The sequence below is a fragment of the Rhineura floridana genome, chromosome 6, assembly GCF_030035675.1.
Source record: "Rhineura floridana isolate rRhiFlo1 chromosome 6, rRhiFlo1.hap2, whole genome shotgun sequence".
NCBI lineage: Eukaryota > Metazoa > Chordata > Lepidosauria > Squamata > Rhineuridae > Rhineura > Rhineura floridana.
The window spans coordinates 22,160,893-22,181,681 of NC_084485.1; the positions used below are offsets into that span (position 1 = coordinate 22,160,893).

At 43.4% G+C, this 20,789-nt stretch overlaps 1 protein-coding gene across 1 annotated transcript in view; it reads left to right on the forward strand.

The window, feature by feature from the left end:
• The first annotated feature begins 2,736 nt into the window (after positions 1-2,736).
• Positions 2,737-20,789, forward strand: part of CTCFL (CCCTC-binding factor like) — a 36,504-nt gene continuing 18,451 nt past the window's right edge. The window contains exons 1-6 of the mRNA XM_061630165.1: positions 2,737-3,270; positions 5,050-5,302; positions 9,110-9,277; positions 11,116-11,249; positions 13,391-13,511; positions 14,832-14,981. Coding sequence (XP_061486149.1) covers positions 2,737-3,270; positions 5,050-5,302; positions 9,110-9,277; positions 11,116-11,249; positions 13,391-13,511; positions 14,832-14,981 — 1,360 coding nt within the window. The remainder of the gene's footprint in view (positions 3,271-5,049; positions 5,303-9,109; positions 9,278-11,115; positions 11,250-13,390; positions 13,512-14,831; positions 14,982-20,789) is intronic.

The window sequence follows — 20,789 nt, forward strand, 5'->3', positions numbered from 1 at the left end:
CTCTCCAGAGGCTGTGGAACCCCAACTCCCATCAGCTCCGGCCAGCACGGTCAATGGTCTGGGACGCTGGGAGTTGCCGTCCAACAACCTCTGGAGGGCACCAAGCCCCCCCCCTCCGCTTTTTCACTGTGAACCTATCAAGGCTTCCTTGGAAGCGAAATCCCATGGATGCGAGATGCAATAAACCCGCGCTATGCATTGCTCAGCAAGCCCCCTTAACATTGCTCGCCGCCCAGTTAAGCTGAAGACTGTGTGTGAGTTGGGGAGTGAGCCTCACTGAAAGGCACCCGCAGAAAAAAAAATTCATAAGTAGGATCGCAGCCAGGCAGCCACGATCCTATGCATATGTTTCCCTCGAGGCCCTTCGTGTTCGCGGGGAGCGGTGAACCCTGCCTTGCGGGTTTGCAGCACGATCGGAGCATGTTTACTCGGAAGCACGCCCTGCAAAATTGAACGAGACGTACGCCTGGAATAGGGTTGCAACAACCCCGGGCTCGCACGTTGCAACGTTTGCTGCAGAAAGCAGCCGGGAGCATCCAGCCCGCTTCCCGCAGCAGACGCGCAGCCCGCCCCACTGGGTGAACGCGGGGAATTCAGGCGCTTCTGGGGGGTGAGAACGGAGCGGCCCTCTGCAGGCCCGAGGGGGGATTCGGGGTCCCATATGTAGAGGGCGATGGTTGATCATTACAAGGGGGAGGCTCGGGAGCGGGGGTGGGGAAGGGATATACAAATAAATTAGAGGAATAGGGCGGGGAGTTTGTGATTCTGCATGGAGGTTTGGGGCGGAGGAGGGAGAGGGAGATTTTTGGAGGGAATCTTGGAATCAGAGAATCACGAATAACAGGGAGGGGAGCCGATCAGGAAGATCTAGGCCGGGGCCCGATCCTCTGCATGCTTACTTGGAAGCAAGTCCCACGGCTTCTACCCAAAAAGGAAATGTGAACAAGGCCGTTAGGTATTTGAACTCGGTGGCATTTACTTCCGAGTAAAAAGCCTCATGCCCGTTTACTCAGAAGTCCCGCTGAGTTCATTGGGACATCCTGTTGGGTAAATGTGCAGAGGATCGCAGCCTGAATGCCCCAGCCTCAGACCTTTTGCTTTTGAGAATGCCCTACTGATTTCCATAGGAATGGATTTTGGAACCCATCGATTTAGAGCTGCTTTCCTACACAGAACAAGGCAGTTATGTGTATGAAGTACAGATGGGCCACTGGCCTGATCCAGCAGGCTCTTCTTATGTTCTTATGTTTATGTTAAGTAATGCAGACGTTCTGTGCATTGTGCTGGTTTATGTACACAGCAAACACAAACATGCGTGTGCAATTATCACTATGGACGACAGATTTTCTTACCGCTTCGGAAGTATATGCCCAGAGAGCATATATTGATGGGAGGCCTATACAAATGTAGTAAATAAATGAACGAATAAGTGGCCCTTGCTTCCAAGGAAAGGTCTTTACAAGCTGGGAGGGAATATTTGGGGGGGGCTTCAAGAGAGAAGTTATTAAAGCAAGGAGATTAGAGCAGCCGACCAAAAATGTACACAAAAGTTAAGCATTATGTTAGGATCTGTAACACTGAAGTGCATGGAATAAGTTTTATAAAATAAAAGAATGAAGGAACTACATTTCTTTTGATACACATTCACACAATTCCTGTCTATTCATCTCTGGGAGAGGTTTTTACTTACTCTAGGCAACCAAACAAGTGGCTTGGATGGATCAGAAAGTGAGCTTGAATCAGAAATCACCTTGCAGTTGAGAAGTTAGGGGCCTGCGTGAGTGAGTAAAAGAGGCTCGGAGTCAGGACTTGCAGTAAGAATGGTTTAGGGATAACTCGGGTTTGAATAAAAGGGTGTAAGTATGGCACATTGTGTTTGATGTGGACTATTAATTGGAATCTGGGCTCTAATTTGATACTAGAAACATTTTGGGTGAATCTGAGACGAAATGGTGAAGGATGAGAGAGATGGCAGAGGAAACTGGGATCTGGGGATTTTGAAAATATCTGAACCCCCTCCCCTTTATTTTTGGGACTGTAGACATATGCCCCAAATGATGTTATGGATTGAAGCTCCTAGGATGAACAAAGGAGGATTGGGGAAGTTTATCCTTTCCAGATATCTGCTTCTGTGTTTGTTTGGGGTGGGGGGAGTGTGCCCATTTAAATGCCTGCATATAGTTTACGATTATAAATACAAGCTGGCATTTTGATTGCATGCCGCAAAAAAAAAAAGATTTATTTATTTATTTTTAATGCTGTGATTTTAAGTTGTTTTTAATTATGTATTTTAAACTGTTATAGTCTGCCCTGGGACCTTAAGATGAAGACTGGGTAATATTATTGTTATTGTTGTTGTTGTTATTATTATTATTATTATTATTATTATTATTATACATTCAAGCCAGTTTTTAGGTTTTACTTTTGAAAGTGCAGGTGCATAAAATAGAGGGTGAAATGGCCTAAAACTGGGGAAGGGGCTAAGCCCCAAGGCTGTACTAGTTTTTGAGCAAAGGACACCTTTTGAAGTGGGTGAAAAATAGTGGGGCGGAGAGCTCCCCCCTGACTTGCACATGACCGGCCAGCCACTCCTTTTATTTCTCCCTCCAAACGCCCCTCTTTATCTCTGGGGTTGGCAGCTGGGGAGGACTGACTGCTTTGGCCCTGTGCATTTAGTGGCACTTCTCTAACCTAGAGACTTTGTTCCCTGGTAGCTGCTCTCTGCTCAACAAAACAATGGATAGCCAGGAGGACACAGAACTTGGTGAGCAATTCACAAAAATCAAAGCTTCCACAAGAGTCCAGAACAAAGCCAGAGAAGAGTACAGTGTTTCCCAGGAGAAAATAGGGAGCTGTGATTATGGCAAGGAGGAGGCCGAAGTCCTATGCCCTGTCTCATTTGATAGACTGCTGGAAGGAGGAGTAGATAGCCAGCTGTCCCCATCTTCAGGAGAGGGAGGAAATCGCCTCATTTTGCTGAAGACAGTGCATTTGAAAATAGAGGAAGATGATTTTGAGGGGGTTTGCCCTTATCAGCAGGGTGAGCTGCATGCCTTGATGCAAAGAGAGGCAAACATCTTGCAACCTTTGGAGGTGGTGCCACAGAGCGTAGGTGTGGAAGACGAAGGCTTGACAATAAGTTTACCAGAAGGTTTTTATACAATCCATGAAATGGAAGTGATGCACATCAAAGGTCTGAAAGAAGCGCAACCGTTAAATAATGAAGACAGAAGGTCAACTGAGAAGGCGCCGGACGTCCTTGGGATTGAGGTAGCTGTGTTTCTTGATTAAGGTAGCTGTGTAATTGGTAAGGCAGCTGTGCTTGAAGGTAGCTGCATGAGAACTTGCATATAAATTACTTCAAACCTTTTTGAAATAAGTGGGATTACATTGGCTTTCTTTTCGGGGTGAGTTGATTTAAATCAAGGCAATTAAAATCAATTCTTTAAATCATGACTGAAATTGGCAAGAAAAAAAGTCAGTTTAAATAATTTAAATCAAGTTCCCCATTGATATTTCCAACATATATTTCTTAAAAACAATGGTGCGGATCTGGCCACTAAACCATGTTCATTACAGCTAAATAGAATATTATTTATACTTATTCATTCTTACTACCACACTTTGCATCTCTTTGTCACACTGTATATACAGTTTGCATACTTACTTAACTTGAGAGGAATACTACAGGTATATGTATGGAGATTAACAGCAGGACAACAAAAGTGGGTTTTGGCAAGCCCTTATGGTTGCTGAGAGACTTATACTTTGAGCCTGGAAGGATAAACACCCACCGTCTATCACACAATGGTCTGAGGACCTCACTGCCCTTTGCTACATTTGAACATATTTTATATAGACATCAATTTTGTGTGGATACTATTTGGACATCTGTATATGTTTAAGATGGATGTACGGATGGTTATGGTATCCTAAATGTGAGCTGATGGTTTTATATATATATATATATGGGCTTACATATATCTCTTTAAAATATTTCCGTATAGCCAATGGAATATGCAACCACAGCCATGACAGTTTGTGAGGTTCACAGTACAATCCTATACGTTTTTATTCAGGAGACAGCCCCTGTTGTTTGGCTAGTTACAAATATGGTTCACGCCATAGATAAAGAAACCTTATTAGATACTCTTAAAATCTCACACTTGACCCTTACAGAGATACTTAGGATTGTTAGGCTTTCCAGATTTGATCGTACGGACTCCTGTTTCAGATCAAATCCCAACGAGTTGTGAAATATGCACAAGAGCAATCAGAACCCCCTTGGTGCTAGGCTGGGAGAAGGTTGGGTTGGGTTGGGTGGAGATGTTCCTCTGCCCAGCCCTGCCAACCTGCACTGGCACGGAGTTCCTCCTTCCACCCACTGATCATTCTAGAGCATGAGAGAGAGGGACTGAGCCATTTCAGGATCTGTTGGATCCCAAGCCAGTTCCCTGCAGCCACCATCCAGGCCCAATCACTGGGCTAACTCCATGCTGGCACAGCAATCCACCTCCACCATCACCACCTTCCTCCCCAGACAGCAGGGCTGCAGATGCAGCAGCGGCCCCCAACTCTCCGTTAAGCCCCTCTGGGCAGCAGCCAGGGTTAGGATTGCAGTCTCATTGAGAAATTACTGGCCCAACAAGAATTCTAATACTGTCTTTAAATTTTTGCCTGGAAGGGTATTATCAGTCTGGAGTGGTGCCCCAAGTGTGTGTCAATGCTGAGATCATAGAATCATGGAATTGCAGAATAGTAGAGTTGGAAGGGGCCCATAAGGCCATCGAGTCCAATCCCCTGTTCAATGCAGAAATCCAACTTAAAGCATTCCCAACAGGTGGCTGTCCAGCTGTGTCTTGAACGCCTCCAGTATTGGAGAACCCACCACTTCCCTAGGTCATTGGTTCCATTGTTGTACTACTCTAACAGTTAGGAAGTTTCTCCTGAAATCTGATTTCCTGTAACTTGAGCCCATTATCCCATGTCCTGCTTGGTTCAGCTCAGTTCAAGTTAGATTTTTTTTCCTCCTTTTTGTTTTAAAAGCAGATTGATAGAAGTAAAGATATAATTGCAGATGATGGCAAGGACCAGCAGCTTTTGGGAGCTGAAGAAGACAGAATCAGCCATTCCCTGGTGGTTGAGGCAGCAAAGTTTCTCAGCAGCAGAATGAAAGGAGATGCCTTCCTGTTCCACAGTTCTACAATTGAAGGCCAAAGCAACGTGGGTACATCACATACTGTCGTAACAAGCACTGACGCTACTTCAAAAGCCCATGAGAACATAGTCCAGAGGAAAGAAGGTATGAAGTCACTGGCACTATTTCGTACTTTCTATGTAAATATAGAATTATTGTAATGGGGGACTTCTTATTCTTTGAAGATGGCTAGGGTTTCGCTGGCTGTTGTTAGGAAATAGGATGCTGGAGTGGGTAGACCTTTGGCCAGATCCAGGCGAACAGTTATTTCGACATTCTCCTGGCACCCTTTTGGGGATATCGGTAACTTGCTATTCTTTTCTCTGTTTACGCATAGTTATTCATTTATGCAGAGTGCTTGGACACATGCTTTTGAGAATTGCTCAAAGCATGCTCATAAGCTAATTGTAGCCTTTGCAGTATGATCCCCAAATGGACAGTACATAGTGTGATCATTTTTGATTATTAAATTTGCATTCCCCCTTACTCAAAAGAGCAGAAGGCTGTGTACCCATTTTTTGCTTTTCCTGCCATCCTCACAACAACCCTGTGAGGTTGTTTAGGCTGAAAGAGATCAACTGTCTGTTATGCTCCAGGGGGTGTCCTCAGGGGCTAGGTTCTCAGTCCAAATGGGATAAAGCCTTTTACCAAAACACCTACCCAAGAGAGCAGGGTTCAAGGTCACATCCGCACTTTACATTTAAAGCACTTTAAACAGTCATGGCTTCTCCCAAAGGATCCTGGGAATTCTAGTTTGTTAAACATGCTGAGAGTTGTTAGGAGACCCCTATTCCCCTCGCAGAGCTGTGATTACCAGAGTGGTTTAATAATAATCAATCACTTTTCCCAGGGAACTCTGGGAACTGTAACTCTTTGGGGGAAGCCATGACTACTTAATGTGGTATAATACTGCTTTAAATGTATAGCACAGATGGGGTCATGGTCTCAACAAGCCAAGGAACAACGATCCAGAAACCTTTGTCAACCCTCTTCGGCCTGGACCCAAAGCTTTTTCCTCTGGTGCACTCAAGGGCTGAGGGGAGGCTCCTCTTCCTCCTCTGACAGTTCCAGGAGTTCTTCATCAGGTGTCAACCCAGGGGGGCCCTGATGGGGTTCCCCATCTTTGGGTTCAGGAGGCCCTGCTTGCTCTCCAAGGTCCTTGACCTGAAGGGTGTCTGGTTCATCTCCAAGGACTCAGCGTCTAGCACCTGGTCTGGGCTGGGCCAGTGAACTTAATTGCTGAGTAGAGATTTGAACCCAAGTCTCCCAAATACAAACCTGACACTCTAACCACTTTACAACATTGGGAGCGTGTGTGGAGGTGGGTACTGTGTTTCTCTCATCTCTATGCTAAGAGAGGTTGAGTGCTCTGCAGATGTTCTGTTTAAATTTGGGTTTATTTTTTCCTCACTTTTTTAATAAAAAGAAAGAAAAAGGCTGAGTGAGTAGGTTTCAGAGAAGGAAAACAGACTACGGGATTGTTCCTGTAGCAGATTAGTTCCTGGGCCTAGAAAATGAGTGATGAAAGATACGAAATTAATAAAGAAAAAATGTCTTTTAAGGACATCTAAAATGGGAAACCATTCAAAGAGACAGTAGGCTGCAGATACCGATAGGTGACAAAAGAGGTAAGGGATACAGCACACCAGAACAGTTGTTTTTTAGACAGTGCTTCTAAAGAACTATGCCAGATAGAGGCAACAAAAGACGAAGGTTTACAAGTGATGGACGACCATTTTTTTAAAAGTCATAAATCACCAGAGCTTGATGGCATTCATCTGAGTATTTGCAAATAATTTGCTTGTGAAATGGTTGGTCTTTCAGATAGAATCTGTTACTTTACTACATAAACTCAGCCTTGTTACCAAAGGATTAGAAGAGTGTTCCTCATTCTGATGCCCTTTAGATATTGTTGAACTCCAACTCCCATCAGCCCTGGCCAGCAAGGCTAAAGGTTAGGGAAGGCTGCACTAGACTGATTGACACAGTACTCACACGTGAGTACTTCCCCAAATCCCATGCCTTCCAGATGTTGGACAAAAACTCCCATCATCCCTGTCTGTTGGCCATGCCAGCTTGGGAAAAGATGGGAGTTTTAGTCCAATGACAGGTTGGGAAAGGCTGGATTAAAAGTGGAGACTAATTTTGCAAGAAGGACCATAGCTCATATCTGCTTTGCATGCAGAAGCCAGCAGGTTCATTCCCCAGAATCTCCAGGTTGAGCTAGGAGCGTCCCGTGCCTGAAACCCTGGAGAATCGTTGCCTGTCAATGTAGACAGTACTGAACTAGATGGACCAATGGCCTGACTTGATGTAAGGCTGCTTCTTGTGGACCCCAGCAACTGATGTTCAGCAATGCTCTTCCTTTGAACTCGGAGGTCCCACGTAGCCGTCATTACTAGTAGTCATTGACAGACTTGCCCTGCATGCATATGCCTAATCTCTGATTATTATTGTTTTATGTTTTTGGTTTTTTTAGAAGTGAAATGTGAATGGAAAGGAAAACAATAGTAATACATTAAAAGAGATACATAATGCAAGGGGACCAGTAATTAGCAGCCATCCCCCATAGGGATGGAAACTAACTTTGGGGCAATTCACCACTAATCCCCCAGCTTTGATGCAGGCCCTGCAAACAGGAAAGTTTTAATTAACATTGAAAAGGACCTTTGCTGAATAAACTTGGGACTTTGCTGAATAAACATTCCAGAACAGTCTAAATACAAGTACTGTATTTGGGATGGAGCATGGAAACACCCTTTTATTATTATTATTGTTGTTGTTGTTGTTATTGTTATTGTTATTAATCTTTGATGCTTACTACTAAAACTAGTCTGAAGGTGACTTACAGTATAAAAGTACTATAAAATATATTATATGTTGTATGCTTTAATTTGGATTCCTGCACTGCGCAGGGGGTTGGACTCAGTGGCCTTACACGTCCCTTCCAACTCTATGATTCTATGTACTTCCCAGTGGGATAAACATTCACAGCAAGGCTACTTATTATATACACTTGAGGTGTGTCTTTCTGGCATCAGCCAAGACACAGGCAAATTGAGCATATATTACCTCCAGGATCAGGACTAGCATGCCTCTGGATATCAGTCACTGGGGAGCATCTGTGGCAGAGGGCTGTTGGCCTCATGTCTTCCTTGGGGGTTTCTCAGAGGCCACTGTGAGAGACAGGAAGAGCTGTAGCTCAGTGGCAGAGCATCTGCTTTGCATGCAGAAGGTCCCAGGCTCAATCCCCACATCTCCAGATAGGGGCTGGGAGTGACCCTGCCAGAAATCCTGGAGAGCAAGTGCCAGTCAACACTGAGCTAGGTGGACCAATGGTCTGGCTCAGTATAAGGGCAGCTTCCTCTGTTCCTAAGATGCTGGACTGAATAGGCCTGTTTTCTGATCCAGCAGGACTCTTCTTATGTTACGAGGAATGCTGCATTCACCCTGAGGGGGAAGGTGGCGCTATTCAAGTGCCTTCGGCCTGTGTCTTGTTGCTGACCCCCCACCCTTGCTCAGTTCATAATATGCCCCCTGCCCACCAGGGTTGTTGTTACTGTTTTCATATTGAATGGTATTAAGGCAAAATGAAGTTAGTGGGGGAGGAAAGTGAAATTGCACTAGTTTTATCCTGTTTGGATGTCACTTTTGTGTTTCCAAATGCAGGAAATGTCCTTGGTCAGTGTAAATTGAAAGCTAGTGAAATATTATTTGTGTGGCTGTGAATCACTGATGAATAAGGCATCAAGAATATTGCAGGAAAGATTTGTAGGCTGAATCATGAAAAGACGGTCACAAAAAGAGGCAACTGCCCTTGCGAGAGCAGAAATAATGATGGTGGAAGACCATCAGGGATGTAGAGAGCCTTTTTATGGCTTATTTGACCTAAAACCAACTGTGTTCTCCTAGGGGATATGCTGCAACATTGCAATTTGTGCAGATTCACCTCTTTCAGCGTGTCAAGCCTAAATCGTCATGTAAAAAAACACTTGGAGGAAAAGCCCCACGTATGCCACATATGCCTTAAGTCTTTCCGGACCGTCTCCCTCTTGCGCAACCATGTGAACACACATACAGGTATGGGCTGGGGTGCATTTGCTTTGCTTGGTGCCTTCCAAATTTATCCAGCAAATCAGAACATTTTTGTCAAGTCGCCTTGAGACTTTTTTATTGTGTAAAGCGACTGATAAATGAAAAAGAAGTAGAAGAAGATCACAGCCATGTTTATGACAACTCTTATAAACGTGAATCTCATAAAATGTGAAATCTCTTAATTTACCATTTCAGGAGATTTGCACATGTTGGTTTTATGAATGTGTTGATATGTGCAGGAGTCCATCATTTTTTGTGTCCCTTGTTAGCCAAGCCAAAAATTGTGGTCTCTAGGATCTGCTTTGGTCCTGCACAGCAATACCGCGTCAACCTTCCCTGTATGACAGTGATTCTCAAATTCTGGGCCGGGACTCACCTGTGGGCCTTGGACCACTTTTGGATGGGCCTCATTGCCACAGACTGCCCAGTGCCTCGTCACATGTCTGTCTCACCTCCAAGCTGTGGCATAGTCATTTGGTTAGACAAATACTAGCACCAGCAATTCCTTGCATGCTGAGTAAAAGTGGCCAGAAGACTGTGGCCGCATCCACTCTATCTATCTATCTATCTATCTATCTATCTATCTATCTATCTATCTATCTATCTATCTATCTATCTATCTATCTATCTATCTAATCTCCCAGTAGGAGCCCAGGGCAGCTCCTACCATGACACCACTTTTAACAGTCATAGCTGCCCCCAAAGAATCCTGGGAACTGTAGTTTGTTAAGGATGCAGAGAGTTGTTGGGAGACCCCAATTCCCCTCACAGAGGTACGGTTCCCAGAGTTCCCTGGAAGAAGGGTTAATTATTAAACCACTGTGGAAATTGTAGCTCTGTGAGGGGAATGGGTTCCCCCCCCCCCAAAAAAAAAAAACCCAACAGAAGAAAACTAGGTGTCACAGAGAAGGACGCTAGGTCAGTGTATGTGAAGGGTAGTTTTTGTATGGAGGAGCATTTAGGCCTGTGGGCTCCCATGTGCCACCTGACATGGTAACCTGGAGACAGGTTTAGTACCTCATTGAAAAGTAGCCTTGAGTGTGTTCCAGCCCTGCCTGCAGTTCTGTATCTTTCTAAACATTTCAAGATGCTGGTTGCTTCTGTGGAAGGGTTGTGGCTGTAATCTTGAAAATGCTTTTTATCAGACTGTATTTTGTCTCTTGCTTTTAATTCAGACATTCATCATGTTTTTTTAAAGTCAGACATAACTCCTGGGCCATCAAACCGAACCATATCAGGCAGTGTCTTGTGGGAACCACATGTATGCTGCCTTGAGTTCCTTGATGAAAGAAAGGCGTGACATAAATGCAAGAAAATAAAAATAAACAGTGTGATTTATTTCTTGGAGTCAAATGAGACATGCCACCTGTGGATGCTTCCTTCCCAATACAAATAGGAAGCTACCCAGAAGGGGGCTTTCATCACGACCACAGCAGCGGGGGAAAGGTTAAAAACTCCCCATGTCTGCAGTCCCAATGCTGCTTCCACCCCACCCCACCCTTGTTGTTTGCAATTTTTATTAAGTGCACATAAAATGCACTCATGCAGTGATGTTTTTGTGCTCCTAAAACAGGTAGATCTAAAACCAGCAGATCCGTCATTAAGAAAATTTAGTTTCTCAGCCTTTTAAATTAACAAGAGCGTCCCTTTAACATGGGAACGGGGAGCCTTTTTCAGCAAAGGGGAACATTTCATCCTTGGCAATCTTACAGGGGCCACATGCCAGTGGTGGGCAGGGCCTGAGGCAAAAGTGATCCCTGGGGCCGAGGTTCCCCATCCCTGCTTTAATGCAACTTGCATTCAAGACAGATTTCTTCTGACAGGGACCAAGCCTTACAAGTGCAGTGAATGCGATATGGCCTTTGTGACTAGTGGTGAGCTTTCACGGCATCGGCGGTACAAGCATACTCTTGAGAAGCCCTTTAAGTGCTCATTCTGTAACTATTGTAGTGTGGAGGTAAGTATGCCGTTCACAGAAGAATCACTTTTAATATTATACTTGTGGGTGGGTGGATAAAGAGGGTATGATATTTTTTTCTCCCAGAGAGATGGATGTTCTCTGAAAGAGGCATTGGTCTTCGCAGTGTGCATGCTCATTTTTATTTATTTATTTGCAGCATTTCCTTTTTATCTGCAGCGTGTAGCTTCATCTGAAGCTCTCAGAGTGGCTTATGTGTAGGGGAACAATAAGATATCTAACAATTAAATTCACTAATAGGCAAAAAACCATGCAATTTAAGAATGTATCTATAGGCAACAGATATTTCTATCAAACTTTAGAAAGCAGGGAAATTGGGCAGCTATAGTGAATGCACCAGGGGAGCAGGAGACTTGACCTCCTCTCTGAGATATTGGACTGCCCTACAAATTTGTCAAAATGCAAACACCATTTGGGTTGGTCTTTCACAGTTCAATCCACTTCCTGTGTATCTTGGAAGAATTTAGTAACATGTGCCTTTGAGCTGGACAAATAAAAAAGGATCTTATCTGTTGCTTAAAAGAAAAGAAAGCTGATGCCAGGTGAACCTCCCTGGGGAGGGAATGCCATAGGCAGGGTGCTACAACTGAACAGATACTGTCTTTGGTGTCCACCCACCTTTCTTCAAATGGTGGAAGTGCTTAGAGCTGGGCCTCAGAGCTGATCTTAAGAACATAACGAAAGAACAAAAAAGAGCCCTATGAAAAAGAGCACTATGCTCCTAGGCCTCGTTCCTGGTCAGTCACCACCAGTTTGGACCCTATCAGTGTCATACCATAGATTTCTATAATGGCGTTATGATGTTGACAATTTTATTTTCAGTCCCTTTCCCAACGATCCCTAGCTTGGCTTTCACAGCTGCCACATACTGGGTCAATGTCTTCTTCAAGCTATCTAGTAAGACTCTAAAGCCTCTTTCCCAGTTGGACAGTCACCACCAATTCAAACTACATGAATATATATTTGAAATTAAGATCCCCCCATGCGTATCACTGACTTGCTTACATTGAGTTTGCCATTTGACCCCTTGTTCACTCAGTTTGGGGAGGTCCTTTTGGAGCTCTTCACAAACTTTTTCTTTTAACGACTATCAACAATTTGGTATCATCAGCACATTTGGCTACCTCTGCTCACCTTTAAAGCAATTTACAAAATTAAAAAGTACAGGTCCCAATACCAATCCTTGGGGGACTCACCTTTCTACACTCCTCCAATGGGAGAACTGACCATTTATTGTGTCCTGTTTCTTAACCAGTTATTGATCCACACAATGACTTCTCTTGTTCCATTATTGCTTAGGGCAAAGGAGGAGAATGGCATACAGGTTTAAGGTTCAATGGCCAGGAATGTTAAATAACTGAACATGTTCCATTTTTCTAACCAGCAATAATATGCAAATTTGAAAATTGATAACAAAAGAAATCAGGTTAACATTTTGTAATCTAAAATGTTACAGTCTGATCCACTTTATTTCCAGCTCAGGGCAAAATTAGGCATGGTGTTAATACTTTGCATTTAAGGTGTAGGTTTTTAAAAATGTAAGTTGCATCAACTCTTTGGGGGGGCGCAGGGGAATTGATAATTAACAGGACAGAGCAGGCATGTGGGGATTTAACCCTTTCCTGCCCTGTTGCAATCTTAAGGAATGTCCCTCTTCTGAAACTTATGTGTTCTTGGTGATGATGATGCATCCCCCAATAAGACTGCAGCAGAGGAGTAAAGAGTTAAATTCATTCTCCAAGCCTATTCTGATCCCATTAATTATTGGTCCCACTCCTGCAGTTAATGCAATTTGCGTTTTTAAAAACCATTTATACTGTGTGTGCTAAACCAGTTCATGACGATAAGTAATTTCTCCCTCCCCCCCCAAGTGTTAGAACCCTTCCAGATACACTCAGCTACTTTCCCTGTTGCTGTGAGATGTGTACTGCATTAACACAGGGGAGCAGGAGAACTGTTTTAGAAGGAAGGAAATTTGGAAGTTGCAACCATTTGTCAGGATAACAAACACTGGGAGTTAACACCACTTGTAGTAGTGAACTTAATTAAAAAAAATGAATTGTTTTAGCAAGATCCCTGGCGCTATTGTAATTTGATTTCTTTTTCATTCATAACTGTAGGCCAGCAAATTGAAGCGCCACATTCGCTCACATACAGGAGAGCGCCCGTACAACTGTACTCTCTGTACCTATGCTAGCAGGGACACCTATAAGCTGAAAAGACATATGGTAACTCACTCAGGTAAGAATTAGAAATGTATCAGTTGCCACTGAAATATTTCACTTAATGAGTGATGTGAGGCCTGCTGCTATGACATTCTTCCAAAGGAGGAAGCATAGATTGTTGGGAAAGAGCAAGAAAGAACCGTTGGTAAACAGTCAGAGGGAAAGTAGACTGAACTAGCATCATTCATCATTCCCTCTAATAGCAAATTCAGTTGGTCAGTGCCAACAAGATTGGAGTCAGTGTAGGGCCACTGAAAAGCAAGAGGGAGGTATCAGTGTGCTCAGTGGAACCCTGAGATTCCTAAAAGTACAAAAACACACCCAATGAGAACTGAGCATGCTCAGTACCCATGGAACATTGAGTGTCAGTTGAAAGAGCAAAAAGGGGGAGTGGAATGCCCTGTTCAGAGGGAATGGCTGGCTGAAACCCTGAATGGGAACACTGCTGCTAGGAAGAAGGATGCGCTGCAACATTTTATTTCAGGTCCTACTTGTTTCAAAACAGGGCCCACCCAAAAAAAGAAGGTAGCATTTTCTTTTTACACACTTGGATGATGCCATAGGGGTACAGAGGTATACATGTTTTTTAATTAAAAGAAAAAGTAAACATAAATGGAAAAAAAACACCCAGTCTAATGAGGGCTGAGCATGTTCAGTGCTCTCCAGGAGTCAGAATGTTGCATGTCAGTTGGAAAAGAGCAATGGAAAATGAGGGTGAGAAGGGGGCAATGGGCCTGCTTGAGATGTGGGGAATGTTTGACCCTCCAGATGTTGCCAAATTACAACTCCCATCAGCCCCAGGAAGCATGGCTAGTGGCCAGGGATGGTAGGAGTTGTAGTTCAGAGACATCTGGAGGGCCACAGGTTCCCCTCCCCTGGCTTATTGTATTCTGGAAGAAGGGGTGGGCATGGCTGGCTGGCACCCGAAGCAGGAACACTATGTGAGTGGTTGAGCAGGATGTACTGCAACATTTTGTTGCAGATCCCACTTGTGCTATATGACTAAGTTGCAGGTCCAGCTCTCCCACATTCCTTTGCCATGAATAAATACAATATGAACGATGCTGAATTTGAAAATGTAGTGGATGGCAAAGTAGCAAGGGCAAACTGCATAGTTTTCTGCCTTACCGTGAGATGAATCATGCAGACAAACCAAAAATAGTGAAATCTCAATGGATTTAATACATGTTGAGAGGAGAAATATGTACCTGACATTTATAACAGCAGGACAATCAGGAATAAAACGAAGAAAAAGATGTGTGCGTCTAAACATCCCTGCAGTTCTCAGCTGTGGTGTTTTGCTTACTAATTTGAATCGTTATCTTTTTACTTCTAGGTGAAAAACCCTTTGAGTGTCTGATTTGTAAGGCCAGGTTCACTCAGGCAGGAACTCTGAAGTTTCATATGTTGCACAAACATGGGAAAAATGTGCCAAAATACCAGTGTCCACACTGCAACACATCTGTCGCCAGAAAGGGTGATTTAAGTAAGTTTCATGATGCCTTTTTAAAAAAGCATTGTGTGAAATCAATGGAGAATTAGGGTTGGCATCATTTATCTAATTTTGCAGTAAGAAACTGCTGTCCCAAATGTATTATAACCTGGCTTGTTCCAAACCAATAACTAGCTTGAAATCTTTGCAGGAAATAAACCATGATTTCTCAGATACGGGTAGCATGAAGGATTGTTAATATGGCCAGCTAGAGCTCTTCCTATGCCCCATACAAATCAGTTGAGTTTGAGATGCTTATGAAATTCTGCCTATCAAAATTTATCCGGAAGTTTGCAGGTTCCAAACTTACCTAGTTTCACTTCTGGAGGAGCACCAACGCCAGTCTTCCATTGCTGATTTCTTGACTGTGTTCAGGCTAGGGATGGAGAAGATATTCAATTCAGTTCACATTTAAAAGTAATCTTTACAAATTCATGCTTTCCAAATCGATATTCAAAGGGAAACACAGCCATCTTTCAAACTTTGCAGTTTCTCCAGATTTTGTAGCGCAGTTCTCTAGCCAAGTAATGTGTACACAAATCCATATACTAGGTTAAAACGTGCATAAAAATATATGTATTAGTGAAAATAACATGCAAAAATGCATTATGTTAGGGGAAAATGCTTTACAAATGAATGTGTATATTAAGCAAAATTGAATACAAAAAGTGTATATTAGAAGAAATTCACACTAAACTGTTGATGAATTTTCATGAGAGAAACCGAAATTGACAGATCCACCCATCCCTAGTTCAGACCACTGTGTTTTGTTCTGTCAATATCTTTTCCCCCTCTTCCTACAGATTACCAATGTGTACCAGTGCATGCACATTGATTGAATCACAGGGCAAAATTTCCAATCACATCAATGAGATTCTTCATTGTGTGTTTAATTTCCCCACTGTGCATATGCCCTGATATGCATCGGTAACAGTTTAAGGAGAGGGGGAAGGAGCAAACTGAGAACCGCAACAAATTGTGTATGCTTCAGTACAGAAACTAATTTTAGAAATCCTCCCAATTAAACTGGAGATCAGACAGGGTGGAACTGGGAGGGGTGAGCTTGCAGAACAGCGACAGAGCGGTATGAAGGAAGGGCCATCGCTCAGTGGCAGAGTGTCTGCTTTGCATACAGACGGTCCCAGGTTCAGCCTCCAGGTGCAGCAGGGAAAGTCTCACTATCTGAAACCTTGGAGAGCCACTGCAAGTCAGTGTAGACAGCACTGAGTTAGATGGACCAATGGTTTGTCTCAGTGTAAAGCAGCTTCCCATGTTCTTAAATCCATGCTAAAGCTGCATGCAGTTGCTCCACTGTCTTGAATGAAACCAGAGAAGACGATGTGGTGAGCAAAATCGGGCAGGGAGGGGGAGCATGGAATTGCTGCTCTGCTCTACACCACTGGCTATCCCAAGGGTCTGGAGTGCAGTGGCAGGTGGCTCCCCCAGTGGTTTTCGTGGTTGGGGTCCATTTAATTGCTGCACACAGTGAAGCAAGTGCACTGCATTGACTTGTGTGGGGCAATTAAGAAACCCGCAAGCAGAAAAAACTACTGCGGGGAGGTAGTTTCATGAGGCTGACAGGCAGTGACTGGCCCAAGGTCACCCAGTGAGCTTCATGGCTGTGTGGGGATTTGAACCCTGGTCTCGTAGTCCAACACTCTAACCACTATGCCACACTGGCCCTCATAAGAGGAGGGTGGGGGGACTGAAATGTCAAGCAACGTCTCTGCAGCCAGACCTGGAGCAGCTTCTAAGGTCCAGCAGAAAGCCACTCTGCGGAAGGGCCCCAGCTCATGGTAGAATACCTGATGCGCATGCAGAAGGTCCCAAATTCAATCCCTGACATCTCCAGGTGGGATTGGGAGAGAATTCTGCCTGGAATCCAGGAGAATCATTGACAGTCAGTGTAGACAACAACAAGCTATGGTCTGACTAGCAACCTATGTTCCATTGGAAGAAATGCTTTAGTTTATTGCAAGAGACAAATTCTTAAAGGCATCACGAGAAGTCCACTGAGCACTGATGCGGTGTAGCTTCCGTTCCTTCCAAGGGAGCTTATGCAGGAGTTAGGAGATCTGTCCGCAAGCTTTTTTGACTGCACTTGCTGCCCTTGGTGAGAATAGGCAACTTTCTCAATTTCTGCTTGTAGCAAAGAGAGAGAGCACCACCTTGTGGCTGTTCTGAATTATGTGAACAGCAGGCCAGTCAATGAAAGCATCCCTTGGTATGAAGCCTGACTACAGGATGAGCAAGAATTTCTATTCAGTTCGTATTTCAAGCTGAATCGATCCGATTCGCACTTTCCGCAACAGTATGAGAACCGAAACCCAGCCGTCTTTCAGAATTCCCTCTCGCCTGAATTTTATGCTGCAGCTCCCCAACAAGAAAATGTTTTCAAAAATGCATATGTCAGGGGAATGTGTGCATAAAAATGAATCTATTCATGAAAATAACATACAAAATGCATTATATTCGGAGAAAGTGCTTGCAAAAATGTGTACATTACTCAAAACTGCCTACAAAACTGTGTTTATTAGGAGAAATCTGCACAAAAATACAAATGAGGATTTTTTAAAAAATCACAGATTGCTGCAGAATTGTGGAGAACTGAATTTGAATCTGGAAGGATGAGAAACCGAGAGTACCAAAATTGACACATCTTTCTATCCCTGAGCCTGACAAATGTTGCTAGTCTTAAAGAAGAACCATACAAAATCTTATTGGTGCTTCCCTCAAAATTACTCAAGTGGAGGAGCCACAGTGCTCTAGGTGATCTCCTATGCCAGCCTAGCAATATATGAAGCCTCTTCCTCTATATCAGTGGTGTCCAACCGTTTTTTCATACTTGCCAAAATTGTGGCAAACATGTTAACATTTTCACCACATGACAAAAAAAATTAACTGTTTTTGAGGGTCAAAAAATACACAACAATGTTTTGAATTGTTTATTGATAGAATTAATGAGAAATCTAACATACCTTTTCATTAAATAGTGCAGGGAAATGAGGCATAAAACTAATTTGACTTCAGTGAGATGTTCAGAAACGATGGCAGTGTGTAGACTCTGCCCACAGCACAAATGCATTTTGCAGCATATAGGATCCAAGGATGAATCTCTGATTGTTATGGGGGAAAGGTAGGCACTTTTTAAAAAACTGGTACATATACTGAGGTTATCCTACATTGGACACATCATGAGAAGACATGATTCACTAGAAAAGGCAATAGTGCTGGGAAAAACAGCAGGGAGTAGAAAAAGAGGAAGGCCAAAGAAGAGATGGATTGATTCCATAAAGGAAGCCACAGACCTGAACTTACAAGATCTGAACAGAGTGGTTTATAACAGATGCTCCTGGAGGTCGCTGATTCATAGGGTCACCATAAGTCAAAATCGACTTGAAGGCACATAACAACAACAACAAAAAAGAAGTAAAGCACCAATTTGCCACAGGCCAACAGCCATTTTGCCACATGTGGTGCACTGGACACTAGGGCTCTATATATATGCCCTCTGAAATGTTTCTAGTTTGAATGTTGTTTGTAGTTGTCTTTTGAAAGTACTTTAAGTTCATATTTTTTAAGGGAATTGTAAGCCACTATGGCAGGATATAATGTTGACACAAGGATCCATATGCATGTTGGAGCAATAATTGCTCCAATAATCCTATGACTCAACTAGGGATGGGTGAGAATTCAGCTGAATTCGTATTTAGCACAAGATTATTCAGTGGTCTGTATATTCTCCATCTTTGCAGAGCAATCCTGGTTGCTCTGAACTTTAGTTTTTTCCCTGACACTGAATTTCCCCCCCTTGAAAATATTGTTCTTTTAATTTTACTCACAACACAGCAGTCCATCTCTCTCTCTCTCTCTCTCTCTCTCTCTCTCACTCTCTCACTCTCACTCTCTCTCTCTGTGCCACCCCACCACTCAAATACTCCAAGCGGGGAGGATGCAAGATGAGCCTATAATAGTCTATAATAGCAGAGGACCAGGAGGACATGAAGCCGCTTTCCTTTCAAAGTATTGATAATTCCTTTCAAAATATTTATAGTTTCTTTCAAACTATCAATATAAATATTGATATTTGGGGAGGAGCAAAAAAATCAGACTGGTAAAAGCAATGGATAAAGGACAAAGAACAAACTTGAATTGATACTGCCTCTCGGGTCAGTGGAAAGCTTTTGAAGCTGCACCAGCCAACGGATCTCATCCCTAGTCTCAACTCTAGGCTTGGACTGGGTTTCAGAACAGCGCAACAGGAGTGGGGGAAACACCCCTAAATGATTTGCAATTTAATTGCATTCCCTGATTGTGTGCCCAAGAAATGGAAGATGATGTTTTACAGCATAGTTGGAGAATCTGTGGCCTCCGATTCCCATCAGCTCCAGCCAGTAAATATGGCCAATGGGTCAGGGATGGTGGTTGTAGTTGGCCAACATCTGAAGGGCCAAAGGTTTCCTATCTCTGCTTTAGAAATTTTGAGGCAGTGGGCAGAATTCAGAAGATACAGAACAAATGACTCCTGCAACAAGATACACTTCCATGAACCTTTGGCTTCCTCCACGTTATCCTCTTGTGTGTGGATGATGCTGTTTTGGCTACATAAATGCAAGAACTCCAAGAATTGTGGTCACTATTAGCATAGAAGGTTTGTATCCAATGTAGTGCTAAGTAACATTAGCACAAGGATTTACTCTTCTGCAATGAAACGCTCCCTTTCTCTGCCTCCCACATGGTCCCTAAATCTGTTCTGGGGGTTACCCCAACTCTCCAGAGCTGATTTGGGGAGGGTGTAGGGGGGAAACTTCTGTTGTACAATACTTGCACTAACAAAATAAGTGCATTGGATACCATTCTATGATTATTCTGTAGGCCTTTTCAGTGTGCAGAAAGGTTTGATTTGCTCAGCTGCAGATTGTATAAACTTGGGTTTCCCAACTGCTGCTTCTGTATTTGTTCTTGAATTTTTTTGGGGGGGGGCGTAGTTTTATTCATTCCTGTTTTTGCATCACTTAACACAAGTCCAGGGGGAGTTCAAAGAGGGCAGCAATCATGATGAAAATCAATTCAAAGAAGCCTTCCTTTGAAGTTATTTGGACTCTCTCCTTGGCCTTTTATTGTAGTGTGGGTCTAGCCCAGAGCGTCCATTAACATCTGAACTCTTGATTATATATTTTTAAGCCTAAGAGAGGCATAGTACATGCTACAGTGAAGGGATCTGTTGCAATAGCCAGGAAGGTTCAGGGAACAAAACACTGTATTTCAGACCCTTTTTTTTCTTTAAAGGTCAACGCTCCTCAAATTGCAAGGATTTTGTTTCTCTGCCATTTCTGCCATTTCAACTCCCACCTGATGAGTGTGCAAGTATTCAATACAATTGTCCACGTTTTGCACAGAAACATAGAATTGTAGAGTTGGAAGGGGCCTATAATGCCATTGAATCCAACCCCTGCTCAGTACAGGAATCTAAATGAAAGCATACCCAACAGGTGGTTGTCCAGCTGCCTCTTGATTGCCTCCAGTGTTGGAGAGCCCACCACCTCCCTACGTAATTGGTTCCATTGTCATGCCACTCTAACAGGAAGTTTTTCCTGATGTTCAGATGAAATCTGGCTTCCTGCAACTTAAGCCCATTATTATGTGTCCTACACTCTGGGACGATTGAGAAGAGATTCTGGCCCTCCTCTGACTTGTAGGACAACCTTTCATGTACTTGAAGAGTGCTATATCTCCCCTCAGTCTTCCCTCCTCAAGGCTAAACATGCACCGTTCTTTCAGTCTCTCCTCATACGGCTTTGT